General features: G+C 47.0%; 2 protein-coding genes across 3 annotated transcripts in view; both read right to left on the bottom strand.

Moving 5' to 3' along the window:
* Positions 1–1,526: 1,526 nt before the first annotated feature.
* Positions 1,527–20,100, bottom strand: part of LOC120936380 (ribonuclease H1-like) — a 51,992-nt gene continuing 33,418 nt past the window's right edge. For both annotated transcript variants that reach the window (XM_040348662.1, XM_040348661.1), the window contains one exon: positions 1,527–1,651. In XM_040348662.1, the coding sequence (XP_040204596.1) occupies positions 1,552–1,651 (100 nt within the window). In that variant the 3' untranslated portion in view covers positions 1,527–1,551. The remainder of the gene's footprint in view (positions 1,652–20,100) is intronic.
* LOC120936379 (lamina-associated polypeptide 2-like) lies at positions 5,735–10,031 on the bottom strand. The gene is made up of 2 exons (XM_040348660.1): positions 8,886–10,031; positions 5,735–6,825 (listed from the first exon to the last, which is right to left on the bottom strand). Exons 1-2 carry the CDS (start codon positions 9,599–9,601, stop codon positions 6,450–6,452), a joined length of 1,092 nt encoding a protein of 363 aa, XP_040204594.1. The 5' UTR covers positions 9,602–10,031; the 3' UTR covers positions 5,735–6,449.

Raw genomic sequence — 20,100 nt, 5'->3', positions numbered from 1 at the left:
AAGCTAAAAAGGAAAATCGCTGCCGTGCAACAGAAAGCAATACAGTGACAGGCAGGGCACCACCTCCGGGACCTCTGTGCGGGGGAATTCAGCGCGGAGCCCCCGGTGACAAAAACCGGAACGCAGCAGGCCCTTTGAGGCATGAGGAGGGATGGGAGAGAAGGAAAGGGTGATAGGGACCCCCGATCGACCTCCTGGGAAAATCCAGCCATCCCACTCCACTGAGGCAGGGGGACGTACTTGCTGATCCTGCGAAAAGCTGTTGCTGGAAGCATCCCACCACACGAGCAGTACAGAGGTGGCCGTCGGCCCGGGACACACTGACTGAGACAGTAGTTAGCCCGGTCATGTGTGCCCCAGAGCGCAAAGCTTACCGGCCACCCCTGGAGCAAATGGGGCAGGTTGTGGCCGACCAAACGCGTAGCTCTAGAGGCCTTCACACGCTCGCTGGCCAAAACTGGGGTGACTACAAGGTTCGGATGTCCAGTCTGTCATCCAGTCGGTGGTTGATAGCAGATCTCAGGATCGTATGAAGAAAAAAAAAAAAAAAAAATACATAAAATTTTTGTGTAGACCAAAGGGCCCATAGGGAGCCAGGTCCACTCCAATGCAAGGCAGAAAAACAGGCTGCTGTGTGCAGGAAGTGGGGTTGTACCAAATGAGTTGTGGACTGCATGATCTCCCACAAGATGTGGGGAATGGTTTAGTTCATTGCAGTACCAAAAACAAAACAGGATTTTGGAGAATACCCAAGCTCATCTACTCAGGAGAGACTAACGCCTTTTTTACGCGTACGGATCCCATGAGGATCTGTACTTTACTCACCCGCTTGCTCAGCAGGGATCGCTCCCTTGATCCCCGCTGAGCTGGCAGATGACAGGGACCATCCTGTCAGATCTCCTCTCTATTGGGGGGATTGGATGAACACGGACCGTCTGTCAGTGTTCACCCCATCCAATGACAGATGGGGGGAAAAAAAAAGGATTTCCCTCAGTCTGCAGAAGCGGACCATAGCAGGGACCGATGAGATTGGGTGTTCATCCGCTGACACCCGCTATCCCATAGGGATGCATGTCCGTATTTCATCTGAAAACACATGCATGTCCGTATTTCATCTGAAAACGGATGGATGAAATATGGACATAGTGTCCGCACGTGTGAAAAGGGCCCAATATTCAGCCGGTCAATCTATACCAAACCAAATTGTTTGTCAAAACAGTTATGAAAACATACTACTTCATTTTACAAAAACGGTTCTGCTTTGATGCCCTGGAACCAGAGTAAAAACAAAAATGTACAACTTGGTATATTGCACTTTAATGCATAACACTAAACATTTGGAAATTACACATTCAAATACAGTAGGTGAACAGCACATAAAACGAACAGCATATAAACATACAGCATATAAGCACCCATTACATACATTTTTTTTTTAGTGCATATGAAATGGGCACATTTTTCACAATCAATTTAATGGCAACTCAAAATGTAACCATGTTGCTAGAACATAACAGGGGATTTTATTTAAGAACTCTTGAAATCCCTCAACTACAATACATGTTGTAATACTTTACTGTCTTGCTCCATTCCTTGCCAGGCAGTCAGCCATTTCATTTCCCACATGGCCAGCATGTCCTGGAACATGGGTCTGTATTGAAAAAAAAAAATAGGAGATGGGTGATTAGACTCATCATGGAAACAAGTGCATGAATGTTAAAGCAGAGTTCCACCATTTTGCACTTTAAAAGCAGCTACAAAGTGTAGCTGCCAACTCACCAGTCCCATGGTCCAGCGAAGCAGCCAACCGAAGCCTTGCGCCTCTCTGCGGTTCCATCATTATTACTGTGGGCACCCAGGTGTAATAGCTTGCGGCCTCACACCCAAGCACAAGTCACTCTCCTAGTGGCCAGGCAATCGTCTGGGACCAGCAACATGTTCCAGAAGATTGCAGAGAGGGAAGTGCTGCCAAGGCAGCTAAGCAGCAGGAGAAGTAAGTGGGATAGGAAGTACCTGTCAAAACCGGGTACCCACTCATCCAAAAAAATAATGACATGCCAAATGTGGTATGCAAGGGGGCGAGAAGTGCTTAAAGCGCAAGTTCCACTTTTGCGGGAAACTCAGTTTTAAAGAAAAATCTTTTGAAAGGGCTCCACAAAAGGCAATGTCATTTGAATGAGATAACAGGTAAAAGTTAGGCATCAAATAAAGGATTTTCACTCCCCATAAAAAATAAATTCCTGGAATTGAGATATGGTTGGAAAAGTTGGCCCACTTTCAGAGCGGTGTGACAGTATTCCATGTTGGGTATTCTCAGGAAATGCAGTGCACATGCTGGACTGCCTATTTTGCACCTCACAACTGCGTTATGGAGAGTTAAAGGGGTTGTAAAGGTAAAAAAAAAAAATTCCCCTAAATAGCTTCCTTTACCTTAGTTGAGTCCTCATTCACTTACCTCATCCCTTAATTTTGCTTTTAAATGTCCTAATTTCTTTTGAGAAATCCTCACTTCCTGTTCTGTCTAACTCACCACAGGAATGCAAGGCCTTCTGCCTGGTGTGGAGTGTCATGCTCACCCCCTTAAGGGGGGAGGGGGGGGGCAAGCAGGAGAGTCAGGACACCCAATAAAGGAATTTTGAAAGATGATCTTGCGCTAAAGATAAATGAATACAAACTACAAACAGTGCAATAATGTGATGAAGTGCTATCTAAGTGATACCAAACGGCTCATAAAAAGGCCTATATATGTTGACCCGTAAACAGATATAGATACAATATTCAAAGGTGATCAAATATAAAGTGCCACTGTGCAAATCAAAGGAAAATGCAAAAAATGCAAAATTGCTAACAGTTCAAAAACTGAAAATAAATGCACCAATGCACACAGTGTGTGGATGGTTCAATAATGCAATGTGCAAAAGGATGTCAATGTTGGAAAAATGAGTATAGTCCCATATAATGGATGAGAGGGTAGATCCTCCACCATCTCCAAATTCTTGATGAGAAGGTTTAATAGTATTGAACCATGGCGTCTCTCCTTCACCAGTCTCAGAACTCTCACCTTACAGATTTAAAAAGCAGGCACATCAATAATTTATCTTCCACCATTTGGGTGTTTGGATGCCAGGATAAACATATCACTACTTCTCTTCTTCACCGTGGGTGATAAAAGAGAAGCAGAGACATATTTATCCTGGCATCCAAACACCCAAATGGTGGAAGATGGGCCTAGTTAGACTTACCGGTGACGGTATTTCTAAGAGCCTTTCAGGACAACCTTGGAGAGAGCGCAGCTCCGCCTCTTCTGTAGGAAACACCCACAGGCTTTAAATCCCTCCTCTTCCACCATGGCTTCAGTTATTGTGTGGCCTCCGGCACTGGAAAACAAAGCACAGAGAACCACAACACCATGATAGATACATACTTTACTTTTTTATACACATTTAGGGAGGGAAATAGCGGTTGTCCTGAAAGGCTCTTAGAAATACCGTCACCGGTAAGTCTAACTAGGCCTTTCTCAAATCGCCTTTCAGGACAACCTTGGAGAGGATAACCAAGTAACTTACCCTAGGGTGGGACTACTGCCTGCAGTACCTTCCTGCCGAAGGCTTGATCTGCGGCCGACAGCAAGTCCAACCTGTAGTGCCGAATAAAAGTTGAGAAACTGGACCAAGTAGCAGCCTTACAGATCTGATCAGGCGTAGCACCAGCCCTTTCGGCCCAGGAAACTGCGGTTGACCTTGTAGAGTGAGCAGCGATCCCAGAAGGAGGAACTTCTCCTTTTGCTTGATAGGCTTCAGAAATTGCTTGTCTAAGCCATCTACCGAGCGTACTCTTAGAAGCTTTTTCCCCTTTACGGGAACCAGAGAATACCACAAAAAGAGCGTTTGATTTCCTGAACTCCTTGGTGACGGAAAGTAACTGTAACAGACATCTCCTTACATCCAGTGTATGGAAAGCTTCTTCTCCTGCATTAGCCGGAACTGAGGAAAATGTTGGTAGAATTATTTCTTGCGACCTATGGAAAGTTGAGGCCACTTTCGGTAGGAAGGCTGGATCCGTTTGAAGGACCACTCGGTCTGGCAAAACTCTAAGGAAGGGTTCCTTAATTGCTAGAGCTTGGAGCTCACTGATTCTCCTTGCTGATGTAATGGCAACTAAAAAAATTGTTTTGAGAACTAAATTTTTTAATGATGCACTCTGTAAAGGTTCAAACGGAGCTCCCGTGAGACCTTGCAAAACAATAGATAAGTCCCAACAAGGGAAAACTTTGAGGGCTATCGGTCTATTTCGAGCCAGAGCCCTAAAAAATCTAGAAATTAAAGTTTCTTTGGATAAAGATCTTTCAAGATAAACTGAGAGAGCCGCTACCTGTGTTTTCAGGGTGCTGGCGGCTAGACCTTTCTCCATTCCTTCATAGTACTCTTGATTTCGAAATTTTTGGAAGAACACCAAGAGTTAAATTTCTTCCATACCTTGAGGTAGATGGACCTAGTTACCTCTTTTCTACTTGATAGTAGAGTTTTAACTACTTTATCAGAAAGTCCTTTAGATTTTAGAAGGTCTTCTTCAGAAACCAAGCAGTTAGATGTAGCCTGCTTGCTTCCGGATGGCACACAGAGCCCTGTGTCAATAGATCCTTCCTGTATGGTAATGTCCAGGGAGGTTTTGAGGCCAGGTTCAAAAGTGTTGCAAACCAAGGCCTTTTTGGCCAAAAAGGAGCGATCAGGAGCAAGTTGGTGTTTTCCTCCCTGAATTTCCTTAGGACCAGAGGGATTAGTGGGAAAGGGGGAAAGGCGTAACACAGCCGGTAATTCCATGGGTGTGCCAGGGCATCTATCCCCACTGCCTGATCCATTCTGTGAATCGAAAAGAATTCCTGGACCTTCGCATTTTGTTGACTTGAAAACAGGTCCACTTGGGGATGTCCCCATTCCTCCGATATTATATCGAACACCTCCTGGTTCAGACTCCATTCTGCTTCCACCACTCTTTTTCTGCTTAGCAGATCTGCTAGGAGATTTTGTGATCCCTTCAGGTGGACTGCCGATAGGGAGGCCACATTTATTTCCGCCCATGACAGAAGTTGATTGGCTAAGTCCATGAGCCCTTGGCTCCTGGTTCCCCCTTGCTTTAACACATAGACCACTGCTGTCGTATTGTCTGACAGAATCTGTACATGATGTCCTTTGACCTCCTGTTGAAAAGCTATCAGACCCAAATGAATGGCTTTCAATTCTCGCCAATTTGACGATTTTTTTGCCTCTATTTTTGACCACGTGCCTTGAGCGGTTTGACCCTCCAGATGGGCTCCCCAACCCCAGGAGCTTGCATCGGTTGTTAGACGCTTGTCCAGGGGAAAAATCCATGGGAGACCTTTCGTTAGATTGGAAGGGTCCCTCCACCACCATAGTGCTCGTTTCACTTTCGCAGATAGTCTGAAACGTTTTTCGAACGGCACCTGGTGTGACCAGACCTGCAAGATGTTTTTCTGAAGTGGTCTGGAGTGCAGTCTTGCCCACTGGACTGCCGGAATTGTAGCTGTAAGAAGGCCCAGAACTGACATAACTGTTCTGACTGGTACTGAAAGGTTCGTCTGGATCTGACCCACTGCTGAAAAGATTTTGTCTATCTTTTCCTGAGGCAGGAACACTTTTTGCACTACTGAGTTTAGGGTGTAGCCCAGAAACCTCATCTCCCGAGAGGGATCTAGATGCGATTTTTCTACGTTCAAAATCCAACCTAGATTTTTGAGATGAGTCTGTGACGTTTGGAGGTTCGTCACAAGCTGATCCCTGGAATCTGCGAAGAATAATAGGTCGTCCAGGTATGGCGCGACCGAGATCCCTCTCAGTTTTAGAGGCTCCAGGGCTTCCGCCATAATCTTTGTGAAAACTCTGGGGGAAGATGACAGGCCAAATGGTAGGGCCCTGAATTGGAGATGCCATACTGATGTTCCCAGATTGATGGCCAGGCGAAGGAATTTTTGGGAGGCTGGTGCTATTGGCACATGTAAATAGGCATCCCTTAGGTCCAGGGATGCCATGAAGCAGCCTGGAGACAACAGTTTTGTGATGGAGTAAATTGTGTCCATACGGAAGTGTTTGTACCGTATTGATCTGTTCAGGATCTTTAGATTCAGAATCAACCGGTATTTGCCTGAAGGTTTTTTTACAAGAAATATATGGGAATAAAACCCCCGACCCTCCTGCTGTTTCGGGACCTGGACAATGACTTCTTGTTGAATCAGATCCTGTAAAAGGTTCATCATGGCTGAAGCCTTTTCTTGGTCTCTTGGAAGGGCTGTAATGTAAAACCTGCTTGGCGGACATTCCGAGAATTCCAGTTTGTAACCTTGTGAAATGATGTTCTTTACGAAAGGACTTGTGGATATTTGACTCCACTGAGGGAGAAAGGATGACAGTCTTCCCCCTACTGGAGTAGTTTCGTCATTTGTCTTTAGGGGTTTGATCTGGAGGAGATCTGAAGAGAACCCCACCTCTTCCCCTACCCTTTTGAGGAATCCAACGTTTTTTGTTGACATCTTCTCTATTTTTGTAGGGTTGTTGAACAGCACGAAAATTCTTTTTAAACGTCTGTTTCTTCTTGGCTGGGAAAGCCTTTTTATCGGCCGTTCTATCTAAGACTGTTTCCAGGTCTGGCCCAAAAAGAAAATCCCCTGAAAAAGGGATGCCACAAAGTTTAATCTTTGAGGCTGTATCCCCTGACCACGTTTTTAGCCAGACTGCACGCCTAGCTGAATTGACAAGTGCTGAGGATCTGGCTGCCATTTTAATTGATTCGGCTGATGCATCAGCCATGTACTTAATTGTAGAGGTCGACCGATATGGGTTTTTCTCTGGCCGATACCGATGCCAATATTTCAAAATTGGGGCGGCCGATGGCCGATATTTGCGGACGATATTTTAGGCCGATTTTTTTTTTTTTTATCTCAGAAAATCTAGGTTGGGGAGGAGGTTATTGTTTAGGGTGGAGAGGTGGAGTGCAGCCTATCAGTGTCCCTCAGTGCCCACCAATGCAGCTCACCAGTGTAGCCTATCAGTGTCCATCAGTGCCACCTCATTAGTGTCCACCAGTTCAGCCTGTCAGTGCACCCCTCATCAGTGCCTACCAGTTCAGCCCATTAGTGTCCATTAGTGCCACCTCATTAGTGCCCACCAGTGCAGCCCATCAGTGCCACCTCATAATTATTAAAAAAGAAAAAAAAATACAATCTTAGTCATTTTAAGGAGGGGGGTACAGAGAGGTGGTTGTGGAGGAGGGGGGTACAGAGAGGTGGTTGTGGAGGAGGGGGGTACAGAGAGATGGTTGTGGCTGTAAAGCTACCTCTCTGTACCCACTCCTCTACAGCCACCTCTCTGTACCCCACTACTCTACAGCCACCTCTCTGTACCCGCCTCCTCCACAGCCATGTGTTGTGGAGAGGGGTGGATGGTGCTGGGCGTGGGTGGGGATGCGTTGTGGAGAGGGGTGGGTGGTGCTGGGCATGGGTGGGGATGCATTGTGGAGAGGGATGGATGGTGCTGGGCGTGGGTGGGGATGTGTTGTGGAGAGGGATGGATGGTGCTGGGCGTGGGTGGGGATGCGTTGTGGAGAGGGGTGGGTGGTGCTGGGCATGGGTGGGGATGCATTGTGGAGAGGGGTGGGTGGGGATGCATTGTGGAGAGGGATGGATGGTGCTGGGCGTGGGTGGGGATGTGTTGTGGAGAGGGGTGGGTGGTGCTGGGCGTGGGTGGGGATGTGTTGTGGAGAGGGATGGATGGTGCTGGGCGTGGGTATGGATGTGTTGTGGAGAGGGATGGATGGTGCTGGGCGTGGGTGGGGATGTGTTGTGGAGAGGGATGGATGGTGCTGGGCGTGGGTGGGGATGCGTTGTGGAGAGGGGTGGGTGGTGCTGGGCGTGGGTGGGGATGCGTTGTGGAGAGGGGTGGGTGGTGCTGGGCATGGGTGGGGATGCATTGTGGAGAGGGGTGGGTATGCATTGTGGAGTGGGATGGATGGTGCTGGGCATGGGTGGGGATGCATTGTGGTGATGCGTTGTGGAGAGGGGTGGGTGGGAATGCGTTGTGGAGAGGGATGGATGGTGCTGGGCGTGGGTGGGGATGTGTTGTGGAAAGGGATGGATGGTGCAGGGGATGCGTTGGAGTGGGGTGGATGGTGCTGGGTGGGGATGAAGATGATTGTGTTGCATTGTGAAGATGGATGAGGATGACTCTGTGTGGGGATGAGAGTTACATTGTGAGAAGGATCTCCACAATGTATCTAATTTCCACCCAAATTCATCCTCATCCATTTTCTCAATGCCAGCCTCAGCCAGGTTTCCCTTTTAAAAGGAGTTTTAATAAATTCTGCAGGGGGGGCACAGTAGCACATAATTTGGGCAACTTACCCTCCATACATGCTGGTATCATAATCCAATTCTATCTGCATGCACCTAATAGGCTAGGTGCATGCTGATGAGCTGATCAGCCAATCATTGTTTAGAACTTGGTGTAATGCCAGCAGGCTCCGCCTCAGCAGGGAAGGAAGACATTCCTGCTGGGGGGAGTTACATTAGTCAGGCGGCAGTTGTAAGCCAATGATTGTTTTTTTCTACCTGTCCCTAATACAGCAATCCGAGGGAGGGGGCGCGGCTGGCGGCGCGATGCCAGTGAAATCTATGTCCCTTCTGTGGTGGCCGTGCAGATGGAGGAATCGGATATATGGGAGTGGGGTCAGTACTGCAGGGGAGGCGGCCGTGCGGGCCGGACACTTTACCTGCTAATTGGCCGATTCTTTCACAAAAATCGGCCGATGCCGATTTCACAAAAACGGCCCAATATCGGCCGATATATCGGCTGGCCGATATATCGGTCTACCTCTACTTAATTGCATTAAGGATTAGAGGAAAGGAGTCTAAAAGGTCTTTCCTATGGGTGCCTGCTTCAATGTGGCCCTTCAGTTTCTCTACCCAGCATTCCAGGTTTCTTGCTACCACCGTGGAAGCCATGGCTGGTTTAAGGCTGGCGGATGCGGAGTCCCAAGCTTTTTTAAGGAGAGCATCTGCTCTTTTGTCCATCGCATCTTTCAAGACCCCCATGTCTTCAAAGGCCAGATCTGTCCTTCTAGAAACCTGTGAAAAGGCAGCATCCACTCTGGGTTTCTTATTCCAAACCTCGGTTTCTTTGTTTTCAAAGGGAAATCTTCTCTTAAGAGATTTAGGAAGGAAGGGACCTTTTTCCGGGTCTTTCCATTCTTTCTTAACTGTGTCAGATAACACTTTATGAACAGGAAAAACTCTATGTTTGGAGTCATCCATACCCTGGTACATTTTATCATGGACTGATAGTTGTACTCTTTCCTCCTGAATATCAAGGGTAGTGTAGATTGCACCTAAAAGTTCATCCACATCCTCCAGGGATAATTTATATTTAGAGGTTCTGCCTGCATCCTCTTCTTCCTCTTCCTCAGAGTCTATAAGTGAGGGAAGAGTACTTGTCCCTTCATCCCCAGAGTCCACCACTACTGGCCTGGAGGTGGAAGCTCTTGGGCTTGCTGGTGGTTGCTGGGGCTCAGTATGGACCGAACTCTGTACTAGCATGGATTTAACTGAACTAAGTGAGTCCGAGAGTTCCCTGACAGATGAAAATAATTCTTTAATTTGTTAAGATTCCTCTTCAACTAGGTCTTTAATACATGATCTACACATGGCTTTCTGCCAAGAGTCTCTCAAAGGGTTTTTACAGGAAGGACATTTCCTTTGGCTTGGTGGATTTGCTGGTTTAGATTTACTAGCAGTTTTCTCCTGAAACGAGAAATTAAACTGATTTAAATCAAAGCTCTATTAGCTAAGCAAGGGAAACCACCACCGTGCTAATACCACCACCAGAGTGAAAAATGTCCCCTTTAAGAAGAAAGATAAAACATAGCAACCACCAGAGTTTCTGCTAGATGGCCCAGCATAAGCTTCCATCAGAGCAGAGCAGGCTCCCATAAGGAGGAAAACAACAAAACACAACAATAGTAAGCCCATAAGGATAAGAATAAAGGCACCATTGTACCGCTCTTACCTGGGCCTGACCGGTGCTGACGGCGCCTGCATCCGCCATCGCTGTAACTCTTTCCTCCATTGCAGAGAGACAGCTGTAGAGGAAAACGCTGGGCTTTTGAGTTTCCCGGGCTCCGCGTCATCAATAGGAGCCGGAAACGGAAGCGCCGGTCAGAGAACCCGCCCTCTAGTCCCTGCGTTCCAGGCGCCAGGAGCCACGCCTCCACAGGAAACGCCGCGTCGCCGGCGTGACGTCACCCGCCAGACCGGGACCGGGAACCGACATGCAGGACATGTTTCTTGAAAAAAAAACGGTACCTGCCCGACCACCGGGGTCAAAACCTGCGGACTCCGGGCACCAGACGCAGCATCCCCTATGGATCCTAAAGCTCCCGTGAGCAGGCGAGACCAGAGGACTCCGGAGCATCCCCCCTTAAAGGTACAGTGGAGGAGCTGGGATGGTTCAGTCACAACCTTACCAAAAAGGCAAAACAATGAGGGAAAAGCCTGTCTCCAGCCTTGGAGAGAACGCAGCTCCCTGGCTCCAACCTGATGCTTCCACCATGGCAGAGGAAACACAATAACTGAAGCCATGGTGGAAGAGGAGGGATTTAAAGCCTGTGGGTGTTTCCTACAGAAGAGGCGGAGCTGCGCTCTCTCCAAGGTTGTCCTGAAAGGCGATTTGAGAAAAATTATTGATGTGCCTGCTTTTTATATCTGTAAGGTGAGAGTTCTGAGAGACTGGTGAAGGAGAGACACCATGGTTCATCAATACTACAATTAAAGAAACCTTCTCATCAAGAATTTGGAGATACTGGAGGATCTACCCTCTCATCCATTATATGGGACGTTAACTAATTTTTCCAACATTGACATCCTTTTGCACATTGCCTAATTGAACCATCCACACACTGTTCATTGGTGCATTTTTCCACGTTTAGCACAGTTAGCAATTTATTTGCACTTTTTTGCATTTTCCTTTGATTTGCACAGTGGCACTTTATATTTGATCACCTTTGAATATTGCATCTATATCCGTTTTACGGGTCAACATATATAGGCCTTTTTTATATGAGCCGTTTGGTATCAGATAGCACTTCACCACATTATAGCACGGTTTGTAGTTTGATTGTATTAATTTATCTTTAGCGCAAGATCATCTTTCAAAATTCATTCATGTGTATAGTGAACACTATTAGATCTAGTAGCTTCTGCTTTCTGGCTTCCCCACATTTCGTATCACTCACTAGTAGCGCAAGAGATTTTTCATTTTTCAGGACACCCACTAACACACAGCTCCTCTATCTGCAACATAGATATAGTGTCCTGACTCTCCTGCTCACCCCCTCAAGGGAGGGGGCGAGCACGACACTCCACACCAGGGAGAAAGCCTCGCATTACTGTGTGGAGTTACAGACAGAAGTGCGATTTTGCTTTTTAATGTCCTTATTTCTTTGGAGAAATCCTAAAGATGAGGTAAGTGAAGGAGGACTGCACCAAGGTAAATGAAGCTATTTAGGGGGGAAGAAAATGAAAATTGTATCATACTTACCAGTAATTTTCCTTTCCTGGTGCCTATTCATGGCAGCATACCTGTGACAAGCTCCGCCTTGGCTCCTCCCTCAGGATTAGTGAATATTATAAAAGTCGGTGAACACCACCCCTACATTCTCCGTAATATAGAAAACCGAGGGTGGGAGCGTATGCTGCCATGGATAGGCACCAGGAAAGGAAAATTACTGGTAAGTACGATACAATTTTCCGTTTTCCTGGTGCCTCCATGGCAGCATACCTGTGACAAATAACTAGCTGAAACGGGTGGAATGCTGCTTAGAAGTTTAATTACATTAACAAATATTAATAAATAGAGGTGACGGCTGACTTGATCGCCTGTCTGCCAAACTCTACCGAAGAGAGCTCCTGGGTGTACCCGGTAATGTTTTAGAAACGTGTGTTGGGACGACCAGGTCGCTGCCCTTCAAATAGTCTCGATCGACACGTTTGCTCTTGCTGCCCAAGAGGCAGAGACTGCCCTAGTGGAGTGCGCCTTGACCATCAGAGGGGGGATCCAGACCTCTTGCCCTGTACGCCTTTGTGAATGAGCTTCACGATCCATGAGTAGATTGTTCTTGCTGACGCCTCCTTGCCTTTTCTTTTCCCCCAGGGGATTATGGAGTAACTTGGTAGAGTCTCTGAAAGACACTGTGGCCTGGAGATAACACTTCAGAGTGGAAGCAATGTCTAGCTCGTGAAAAGAGCCCGAGTCCTGCTCTAGAAATGTTGGAAGTGCCCAGGGTTCCGACATGGATAAGGATGATGCAACTTTGGGGATAAACCCTCGAACTGTCCTGAGTTCCACCCTGTCGGGTGGGAATACGATATGATTATCGTCTGCTCCTAGAGCTTGGAGCTCTGAAACCCGTCTGACGGAGGTTATGGCTATCAAGAAGGTAAGCTTCAAGGTTAAATTCCACAGTGATGCTGAGCCCGAAGGGGCAAAAGGCGGATTGACTAGGGACTCTAGGATGATAGCGAGGTCCCAGGTGGGAAAAGACTGCTTAGTTGGCGGCCGGATCCTTCTGACAGCTTTGAAGAATTGGACTATTAGTGGATCCTCGGCCCACTTCTTCCTGGTTGCCGCTGAAATCGCTGCTACCTGTACCTTTAATGTACTTAGGGCAAGACCCATGCTTAGGCCTGCCTGCAAAAAATCAAGAATTTGAGAGGATGATGAAGACTCCGGATCGCCGCTTTTGTCAAACATGAAAGACCTGAACTTGTTCCACACTTTACCGTATATACTGTTTGTGGATGGCTTTCTAGCCTTGAGGAGGGTTGCAATAACTTCGCTGGAGCAACCTAGAGATTCAAACTTTTGCCTTTTAGCTGCCAGATGTGAAGGTTCAGCCTGCCTGGATCTGGATGGGTGCGACACCCCTGTGACAGGAAGGGTATCAGCGGAATCTTGACTGGAGGTTGCGCACTCAGGAACATTGCCGTAGGAAACCAGGGCCGTCTCGGCCAGTATGGCAGAACTGCTATCACTATTGTGGTTTCGATCATAATCCTTGCCAGGAGTTTTGGGATCAGAGGCCGTGGCGGGAATGCATATGCCAGATTGCATGTCCAGGGGGCTGTGAGCGTCCACTGCTTCCGCTTGGGGATGCGGTAGCCTCGAGATGAACCTCGGAAGTTTGGAATTGTTTGCTGTTGAGAATAGGTCCAGCTCGGGGAGCCCCCATTGGTCCGTTATCCAATTGAAAATGTTGGGGTGAAGAGACCATTCGTTGGCATCTACGAACCTGCGAGATAGGAGGTCGGCTTGTGAGTTGAGACGTCCGGGCAGGTAAACTGCCCTTAGGTCCTTTAGATTTTTTTCTGCCCAAAGGATTATGGGTTCCACCTCCCTCAGCAGGGATCTGCTGTGCGTCCCTCCTTGTCGGTGTATGCAAGATACAGCGGCCCTGTTGTCCATCCGTAGGAGCACTGGTTTCCCTGAGATCTCGAGTTCTAGGGCTAGAAATGCACGGTAGACTGCCCGAATCTCCAGGATATTGGATACCAGGCCTGTCGCCTGGAAAGACCATCTCCCTTGTACTGAAATTTGATTGCAGTGTGCGCCCCAGCCTGCTAGACTGGCATCAGTGGCAATTATGATCCAGTTGACATGCCCTAACGCATGTGACTTCATCAGAGTTTGCTTCTTCATCCACCAATGGAGGCTTCTGAGCATCAGGGTCGTCGGGCGTATGGGTTGAGCTAGAAATCGTTTGTTCCACTGCCTCAAGTCGTCCAGTTGAAAATATCTCAAATGCCAATGGGCCCAAGGGACCATCGGAATGCATGATGACATCCTGCCTATCAGGCTCAGGCAGTTTGAGGCAGTCAGATATGGTCTGGTACTCACATTCTTCATCTGCCGAATAATGGACTACACCTTCTGGGGTGGAAGGGACACTGTACCATTCTCTGTGTTGAATAGTGCTCCCAGATAAATCATTTCCTGGGTTGGAGAAAGGTGACTTCTCCTGGTTTACCTTCCATCCGAATTCCACTAGCGCTGTCAGAAGAACTTCCCTGTGTTCCAATAACTGTGCTGGATCCTTCGCTAGGAGAAGATCGTCTAAATAGTGGTATAATCGAAGCCCCTGTTCCCTTAAAGGGGCTATGAAGGCAATCAGGCTCTTTGTTTAGACTCTTGGAGATGTGCAGAGGCCAAAGGGAAGACTGCGAAATTGGAGATGTACTCGGCCTACTGCGAACCTCAGATACTTCTGGAAAAATGGAAGTATAGGTATATGCAGGTAGGCATCCTGCAAGTCTATGGACAGCATCCAGGCCCCCAGTTGGACTACCCGAATGATCGTTTGTAATGATTCCATCTTGAATTTCTCTAGGAAGATGTAGCGATTTAGCCTTTTCAAGTCTATGACAGGTCTCCAGCCATCCGTTTTTTTGGGGACCAGAAACAGGGTGGAATAAAAACCTGAAATTTTTTCTGATGGAGGTACGGGAACCACCGCCTCCTGATCCTGCAAGGAGAGAAGATACTTGTTGCAGCGCCTCTGCTTTTTGAGGGGATTTTGACACCTTTGTCGGAGAGAAGAAGTCTTTGGGGGGTTTGTCTAAAAATGACCGCATTTGATCGTGGAAACTACCCACGGATCCTTGCACTCTTGCTCCCAGATCTTTGAGAAGAGTTGAAGTCTGGCTCCCACAGGGACTGCTTGGGACGGCTTGGCCTCAAAAAGACTTAGCGGAATCCTGTGGAGTAGGGGCTGTTGCCTGTCTGCGGTTTTTTAGGAAGGTGGACTGGGTGCTTCTCCAGTTTTGTCTGAAGATTTTTCCCTGCCTGGGTTGACGATAGTCCTTATTCTTGGAATACTGGAATCTAGGCGCAAAAGACCTGGAGTGCCTGGGACGTCTGTCTTGGGGTAACAGGCCCGATTTCCCACCAGTGACGCGAGAGATGGCTTTATCCAATTTCTCCCCAAAGAGGACTTTCCCATCAAAAGGTATTTTGCACCAATTCTGTTTTGACGCAACATCTGCCCGCTTGGCCAATACTGTGTGGAGCATGGATCTTGCGGAGCATCGAATTGAATCGATGGCAGTTTCTCCAATAAAGTCTGCTGAAAGCTTTAGTTCATCTAAGGCTTTGATAATGTCCTCCGGTACATCCTGTTGGATTGCCGACTCTATATTATCCGTCCATACACGTAGCGCGTTGGATACTGATGTCAGGGCTATTGTAGGTTTACAGGCATTGCCCGCCATCTGGTAAGCTTTCTTTAGATCTAGGTCCATTCTCCTATCGAGAGGATCTTTGAATGAAGTCGAGTCCATCGGTAGTGTAACGTTCTTTGCTAATCTTACCACGGCTGCATCAACTGCTGGTGGGCCTTCAAGCATTGCGGAGTCGACCTCAGAGGGGGTATAGTTTCCCCAGGCGATTGAGGGAAAATCTTTTCTCCGTTCTCTTCCACTCTTCCTCAATCACGCCCTTAATTTCATCCATGAGAGGAAAAAAGGAAATCCGACCCTTGAGATAGGGAAAAAAAGGCTTTAGACTTTTTGACCTCCGTCTCGGGCTCATCCCAGCCAATTGCCTGTTTTACAGCTTGCACATAGGGTTGGACCATGGAAAAGGCAAAGCCAGAGGCTTCCATGTCGTCAGAGGAGTCCCCTGAGAAGTCATTCTCTTCTTGAGGTTTAGAGGAGGAAGCCGGTGCTGGGCGCGAAATTCCCCTTGTGGAGGGCCCGGGGATGGCCTCTTCAGCCGGATGGTCCTGAGGAGGAGACGCCGGCTGCTGTGGCGGCATTGTGGCTACTAATTCCGAAAAGGAATCTTATCGCTTTGAGGTCCGCCACTTGCCTGCTTTCGGCCACTTGCCTGTCGCATAGTCCTTCAGGCAGGCTCGGCAAAGCCGCTTATGTGGAAGTGGGGTGGCCTGGCATTTTGTCCTAACCCGGCTCAGGGGGTGCCATTAGTTCCCTATTTTATATAAATATTAAGCCCTGGGTTTTTTTTTTTTTTTGTTTTTTTTTGTTTTTTTTTTTTAGGTACCCCCGTCCCCGAAGAATTCTCCCGAAACCCCCCCCCCCTCCTTTTTTTTTATGTACCTGAAACAGGTATCTGGCTCTGGAGCTTTGTGTGGATGATCCTGACAGCCTCAGAGCCCTTCTGAGGCCATCGGGGAGTTAAAATAGGATCCACCTGTCCAGGAAACGCCTCCGCCCTCAACTCAGAGTTACTGGCAAGAGAATGCCACGTTTCCCTTAACCAAGATGGCCGCCGCGGCCTCCGCACATGCGCGAACCGGCGGCCCTAGGACCCGGAGGCTCCGGCCGCCGGCACAGAACGCGGCGGAGGACGCAAGTAAATAAATATTGCCAGGGATGGCGCGCGTGCTCCCTAGGGGGGCGAAACTACAGGGGAAGGGGCACACAGCGTGTGGAGATGGACCAGACATCCATCAGTGGAGAGGGGGCCCAAGGAGGAAAAGGGGGCCCAAGGAGGAAGAGGGGGAGAGAGAAAAGGCAAGAACCTGAGTAAAAAAAAAAAAAAAAAAAAAAGGGAGATGAGAAGGATGCAGGGATAGCTGCTGCCTCTGAGCCATGGAGAGCTAATGCCTGACAGACACAAAGTTGCAGATAGCGCTCAAATTTAAGGGCCAAGACTGCTTGTCCCAAAATAACCTACAGAAGGGACTCCCAACCTTATAAGCGCGTTTAGCTGCCCAAGAGAAGGGACCGCATCCGGGAGAGGCTTGAACCCGGCCCGGATGGACGCTGCCGAATGCAGAAGGTAAGGACGCTTGCTACCAAATTCACTGCCATGAGGTTTGAGGGGAAAAAAAAGGAGAAAGAATGTGGGGATGGTGTTCACCGACTCTTTTATAATATTCACTAATCCTGAGGGAGGAGCCAAGGCGGAGCTTGTCACAGGTATGCTGCCATGGAGGCACCAGGAAATTTTTTTTACCTTTGTGAAGGAATGCAATGAGCATAAGGATAAATTTGAAAATGTCTATTCTCTACGCATCTTTATTATAATATAAAGTCTATATTGCTTTTCCATGTATACCACTGCTGTAATCTGGATTTCCTTACTCAAATCAGCTCCTAATAACGCCCTCCCACCGAAAACACTGGAGAAGACCAAAAATGGCAAATGCCTCCATGCCTCCCTCTCCCACACAGCTTTAGGAATGCGGAGGTGAAGACACATCAGAGGGCCGGCTAAGATCGACACCCCATCTTTGTATTCTTGTATTTTGGCCAATTAGTTGCAATTATGAAATCAATCGATTACTATTTTCATAATTGATTGGCCAGTAACAAAATGTGTTACTTTTTTTAGCCCTTTTATAGTACAAAAAGCAAATAATCACTACTGTTATTATATTCGTACGAAAAATCTTTGTACATTCGCTGAAAGAATGTTTTTGAAATTTTTACTTTTTAACATTTAGTGTTAAAAACATGTCATTTCTGAACGAAAACCACATACACTGTCTGAAAATTCCTTGACCAAGAAGTTTTCAATTTTTTAACTTCCCAGTCACTGTTTGAAAACAAACGTCAATTTGACCCCACTGACAAAGTTAAACGAATGTTCTTAAAATTATAAAAAATGTTTAAAGGAAGATGTTGTTTGGCCATTCTTTTAAGGTTATTAACCAATCAAAATAAGCGGCTAACTAAATCGATTAACCACTTGACCACCAGGCCTATTCTGGCACTTCTCTCCTTCATGTGAAAATCACAATTTTTTTGCTAGAAAATTAATCAGAACCCCCAAACATATATTTTTTTTTAGCAGACATCCTAGGGAATAAAATGGCAGTCATTGCAATACTTTGTCACACCGTATTTGCGCAGCGGTCTTACAAGCGCACTTTTTTTGGATAAAAATCACTTTTTTGAATTAAAAAATAAGACAATACATTTTGCCCAATTTTTTTAAATATTGTGAAAGATAATGTTACGCCGAGTAAAATGATACCCAACATGTCACGCTTAAAAATTGCGCCCGCTCGTGGCATGGCGTCAAACTTTTACCCTTAAAAATCTCGATAGGCGACGTTTAAAAAATTCTACAGGTTGCATTTTTTGAGTTGCAGAGTAGGTCTAGGGCTAGAATTATTGCTCTCACTCTAACGATCGCGGCGATACCTCACTTGTGTGGTTTGAATACCGTTTTCATATGCGGGCGCTATTCGCGTATTTATTTGCTTCTGCACGCGAGCTCGTCGGGATGGGGCGCTTTAAAAAAATTTTTTTGGGTTTTCTTATTTATTTTTATAATTTTTTACACTGAAATAAAAAAAAAAAAAATTGATCACTTTTATTCCTATTACAAGGAATGTAAACATCCCTTGTAATAGAAAAAAGCATGACAGGTCCTCTTAAATATGATATCTGGGGTCAAAAAGACCTCAGATCTCATAGACTTAAATGCAAAAAAATAATAAAAAAAAAAAAAAAGTCATTTTTTCAAATGACAAAACAAAAAATGTTTCTTTAAGAGGCTGGGCGGGACTGACGTTTTGACGTCACTTCCGCCCAGCAGAGCTATGAGGACGGGTGAAGGAGATTTCTCCTTCAGTCCCGTGCCCGCTCAGCTGCCGGACACATCCGATCCCCTCCGCCGCTACCGACGGCTCCGGTAAGCGGCGGAGGGCGCGGGAGAGCGGCGGGAGGGGGGGGCCCCTCTCCCGCCACCGATAACGGCGATCTCGCGGAGACCGCCGTTATCGTGTACACCACCGCCCCCTGAAAAGATGAATATCTCGGTTGTGGCAGCAGCTGCTGCCGTTATCGAGATATTCAACTTTAAAAACAGGACGTCTTTTTGACATGGGGCGGTGGTCAAGTGGTTAAATTAATAGTAGCAGCCCTAGAAACAAGCATACACAGCAGGGTGTTTGTAACAGGTGGTGGTGAATAGGTATTAGTCATCTGAAAGAGGATTCTCGCGTACTCCCAGGGTGGGTTACAGAAAAATAAAAAAAATAGACCTGTTGAGAGATTACATACACATATAAATAAAAAAATCATAAATTCATTTTGTAGGCGCTATAACTTGCAAACCAGTCACTATACGCTTATACATATCTGCCTAAGACCCCATTCACATCTAGGCGTTTTTACGCCTGTAGCGCTACGCCTCTGCCGCCAGAGGGCTGGAAATACATGTCCCTCTATGGAGATGGTTCACATCTCCACGCCGAACGCCGGACGCCTGTCGCCTGCGGCGTGAAAAAAGGTCCCGGACCTTTTTTTCAGGCGTCTTCGAGCGTTCGGCTAGGAGATGGCAATCATCTCCATAGAGGGGGTCATCTTGGGGCACATCTAGGCGGACAATACCCGCGTTTTGTCGCCGCAAATCGCGGTACAAAACGCCGCTATTTTTACCGCGATTTGCGGTGACAAAACGCCGCGATTTCGTCCGTCTAGATGTGAATGCAGCCTAAACTGAGAGAAAAAAAAAAAAAAGGGATATTATAGCAAAAAGTTAATATGCCGTTTTCAAAATTGCTCTTTTTTGTTTATAGCACAAAAAAAATTAAAACCGCGGAGGTGATCAAATACCACCAAAAGAAAGCTCTGTGGGGGAAAAAAGGTCAATTTGTTTGGGAGCCATTTTGCACGACCGCGCAATTGTCAGTTAAAGCGATGCAGTGCCGGAAGCTGAAATCTTGCCTGGGCAGGAAGGGGGTACATGTGCCCAGTAAGCAAGTGGTTAAATGGATGGTGGTGGATATTTTATTGGCATACTTTGGGCACCCTAGTAACATGTAAACATTGTTTAAAGCGGGGGTTCACCCGAAAAGAATTATACAATTACATCCAGCATACTTCGGATATGTAAAGTAAGATGGACTTTTTTTTTTCGGGGCACATACCGTTTAAAAGTTATTTTTCATCCGACTTCGGGGTTCTCTCTGCTGCGGGGGAATAGGCGTTCCTAGGCAGCGGTGTAGATGATTGATGTGCTGTTATGGCGCGTCACGCTTTCCGAAAATATCCGAGCTGGACTCTTTTTT

Source organism: Rana temporaria, chromosome 4 (genome assembly GCF_905171775.1).
Source record: "Rana temporaria chromosome 4, aRanTem1.1, whole genome shotgun sequence".
In the NCBI taxonomy this organism is placed as follows: domain Eukaryota; kingdom Metazoa; phylum Chordata; class Amphibia; order Anura; family Ranidae; genus Rana; species Rana temporaria.
The sequence above is the reverse complement of the archived record's forward strand: the minus strand, read 5'-3'. Positions and strand labels throughout refer to the sequence as shown.